Genomic DNA, 3,831 nt, shown 5'->3' with positions numbered 1-3,831 from the left:
CCAGCTGCACACACAAATATGAAGTTCTTCTGGATAATCCAATTTTTCCTGATCCAAGGTAGAGTCATGGCTTAGAGGATAATGGTATAGGTGAAGTAGGTCACACGTGCTGAGGCTGTGCCTCTTCACAGACTCTCAGCCACACCAGGCTCAGCAGGACTTGTCTGATTTTATGAATGCCTCACTGGCTGAGGGCAAGGACATACAGATAGTGTTATGGCAAAGGCATCCATTAAAGACCTTAACTTTCTGGAAATATGGTTTCTTCCTCTCCATGAGCTCCTTCTCCTCAGTATACACCAGCATCAGCCTGGCTTAGCCATGGGAAAAGTTGCACCCCAATTCCAGAACTGGGTGTCTTTCCCAGTGTGTATGTCCTGTGATATGGGATTGGCCACACTCATGTGTTGGTTTCTTTGCAGGTACTAAAGCTTTTCTGATGAAAAATGCTAAATCCCAGCTGTGTTTACAAGCCAGCCCTGTAAATGGGAATTTATTGCTGCAGAACTGCAATTCACAGCTAGATTTCCAGGACTGGTCGTGGCAAGGTGATTCTTTGGTGAACCGTGGCACGCAGAGCTGCCTCTCCGCGTCAGGGGCTGACAGTGTACAGACAAGCTTCTGCGTCAGCACGGGCTACACGAGCTGGGACTGCTCCAACTCACTGCTCTCACCTCTGGGCACCAGCCAGGGCTACCTGGTGGCAAACAGGAAAGGAGTCGCTCTCAGTGACATGAGAGGCCTCAAGGCCCAGTGGCAGGATGCCACAGGCAGGAGCGTGTGTGAGGAGAAAGATGGTAAGTACTGCACACCCGGGGACCACTGGAACAGGTACACACTGCTGGGGAAAGTGGAAAGGCACTGTCAGTGTCCTGGGGTCTTTCCATATGGTAGTGTCCTACCATAGTGGGGTCTGCAGCCAAAAATACTCTCCAATTCTCAGTGCATGAGACCAGGCTGCGTGCTCAGGGACGCATTCTGTCTGCTTGGAGAGACATGCTGGGCAACCCTGGGAATGAAGGGAAAGGTCATTTCCAGCCTGAAGGACTGCAGCAAGTGACCATTGCATCTTTCTGCTCTTTCCTCCACAGCCAAGGCAGAGCATGATGGATACTTTCCAGCTGTCCTTGCCAGCACACATGTGTATGAGCACACAACAGGCAACACCTCCCTGGTTCTGGGCATGAACCAGGAAGATCTGGATGAGCTTCTCTGGTTCTTCCGTGAAGAAGACCGTAAGTGCCACTGGCATTTCTGGGTTGAGACACAGTCCTATTAACCCTCCTACCTAATGGAGATGCCCAAGGGAATTACCTGAGGGGATGTTTTACCCTAGACACACAAACTCTCAGTTTTGCCTCTGGAAGAAGCAGGCCATGGGTGAAAACAGGCATGAGGCTTTGCCAAGAAAGCGTCTCCTCCCAGAGAGAGGTTCAGCCTCTGTCCAGGCAGAGCCTGTCAAGAGACCAAAGGTCTGGGATGATCAGTGATTTTGGCAGGGTGGAGAGAGCAGGTTGGTGCCACAACAATCAACTTCAAAGCCACAAAAATCAAGGAGGAGCATGCTGGGTGTCCTCAGGAAATGCCTGATCTGGCTCTGCAGGTCACACTGTGCTATGTTTGCTAATGCTGCCTCTCTGCTTTCCCCCAGCTGCAGCATGGAATTACTCCGTCCTTGCGCTTTCCCTCGCGAGCATGATTTTGGGTCTTCTTCTTCTGACCGTTAACATTGTACGGAACAGGTGAGACAGGAAAATTTGGGAATCTTTTAGCGTGTGGCGGTGTGCTGGAACCCCACCAAGCAGACAGACACGTGGGTTTGGCAGGGCAGGACAAGTCCTGAGTGATGTGGAGAAGACCAAAGGCAAACTACCTTTGAACCGTGTTTCATTATAAAACCTTGCCTGATCCTTGCTCTCCTTGTGTGTCACTTGGAATGAGCCACTTCCTTTCTCTAGGAATTTCAGAGCCCTGGATCCTCACCAGTAAAGGGTCTGCACAGCTCTGCTCAGCCTGACAGAGCTGCTGGGAGGGAAGTGATAACTCTGTGGTGCCAGGTGCCCTTCTCTAAGTACAGGGCTCCTGAAGCATGACTCTCAGCCTTTCCCCATTCTCATTCCCATGCTGTTCTCCTGTTGCTGCACAACAACCTTGCAGCTGAGGAGCAACCTGCTGTTTGCTACAGCACAAAAACTTCCTCAGAGCTTTGTTCTTCATGCAAGAGAAGAGCTAACACTATGAGCTAACACTCTCTCTCTAGTGATGACTGGCTGGATGCTGCTCCTGGCATTGGGGGCTCTGTGCTCTCCAAGTGTGAATTCCACAGATGTGTGTGCTCAAATACTTCAGAGCACTCACCTGACACAGTACAGCTGGCAGGGTTTGCCCATAGCGGCTGGTGTGTCCCCAGGGCCACGGTGCAAAGAGATGACTGACCATCATCAGGGTAGATAGTTGCTCCCAGATGTGGATTGAGATTGCTGCTTCACTCTACGTGTCCTTGTTGTGCCTCCCCTGCAGGAAAAGGAAGATCCTCGAGGACAGAGAAGCAGTGCAAACCGTGCAGCATGCTAAGCTGGATGCCAAGCAAGGCCTGATGCCCATACAGGAATACAGCCAGGCTGAGCTGCAAAAGCAGGAGCTGATGCCCCAGGACCAGAGGGCAGGGGAAGTAGTGGTCCAGTGGAAGGATGGAGCTTTCACATCCCTGTACACAGACATGTCTGAGGAGACCATATAGCAGCAGCTGGAGTCAGAACTTACCTTAAGAAAGGTATCAGAATGTCTCAGTTCATACGGATGGAAGTTTAAAAATGCAGTTTAGCCTGGGGAAAGAAAAGAGTGAAACAAGAAAGCAGCAGAGTTCAGAGTTGCACCTGCAGGAGAGGCTCTGGTCTTGAAGCAAACCCTGGCTCCCTGGCTCAGCCTCTGCCAGCCTAGTCTTCTCCCACCACTCTGTCTCCAGCCTTCCCTCTGGCACCAGCTTCATGCCCTCCCTTGGGGGCTGCAAACAGGTGGGAGCTGAGCCAGGGCAGGAGGTAGGAGGCAGGAGGCTTGTCCTGCAGCCAGCCAGGGAATGCACCCTCACTTTCTGTCAGGAAAACACTGAAGCTAAGGCACTTTTGTCCTTTTCAGAAATCATCTTTATTAAAATACTCTCCAAAGTGGTTGATTGAAATCCTATATTGAATCTCTCTCTGTCAGTAAGATCAAATATATATTTATATGGATATATGTACAAATATACATGTGGATATTTTCCTCTGTAGAGTAACTGCTACTCCAAGCAGAAACAGAGCATTTAACCTGGTAGAGCACTTGAAACCCAGCCCAGCCCTTGGCCCTGGCTCGGGCACAGGTAGAGCTTGGTCTGCTCCAGGATTCCTTTCACACCCTTCACTGGGCACACGTAGAAGCTGTGAAATAATTTAGGACATTTTTGGAAATACACCAGTCTTTTAAACAAAGGCTTTTCAGACCATGTCCTCGTCAGTGAAGCATCTCCTTGCAAAGCCTTTGGGAAGGGACTCTACAGTGTAAAAAGCTGATTAAAAAAGCAGCAATTTTGGTGTGACCTTAGTTTGATGTGTTGGAGTCAGTTTCAGGCCACCTGAGGCCTTTAGTCAGCTGAAACAGTATCTGCACCTTTTTTACTTGGATTTAAAAATAAAAATAAAAATGCCTCCTACTTATTGCTCAGTCGGGAACCCGTGGGATGAACGAGCTGGGTGCTTCCATGCTGGATTAATGATTCATTCACCCTCTCAGGGCTCCTGTCACTGTGTTCTAGGTGCCCAAGCTGGCTTGGGGGCCCTGTGGATGGCCCTTGCC

General features: G+C 50.1%; 1 protein-coding gene across 1 annotated transcript; it reads left to right on the top strand.

Annotated features, from left to right (window-relative positions):
- Positions 1–422: 422 nt before the first annotated feature.
- On the top strand, positions 423–2,740 carry SLC51B (solute carrier family 51, beta subunit; the record flags this gene model as incomplete). Its single annotated transcript, XM_009071089.1, has 4 exons — positions 423–797; positions 1,092–1,235; positions 1,652–1,742; positions 2,521–2,740. Coding segments are annotated over 4 exons (830 nt in total), but the record flags the coding sequence as incomplete, so codon positions are not given.
- Between the last annotated feature and the right edge of the window lie 1,091 nt (positions 2,741–3,831).

The sequence above is a fragment of the Acanthisitta chloris genome, unplaced genomic scaffold (genome assembly GCF_000695815.1).
Source record: "Acanthisitta chloris isolate BGI_N310 unplaced genomic scaffold, ASM69581v1 scaffold30853, whole genome shotgun sequence".
NCBI lineage: Eukaryota > Metazoa > Chordata > Aves > Passeriformes > Acanthisittidae > Acanthisitta > Acanthisitta chloris.
The sequence above is the reverse complement of the archived record's forward strand: the minus strand, read 5'-3'. Positions and strand labels throughout refer to the sequence as shown.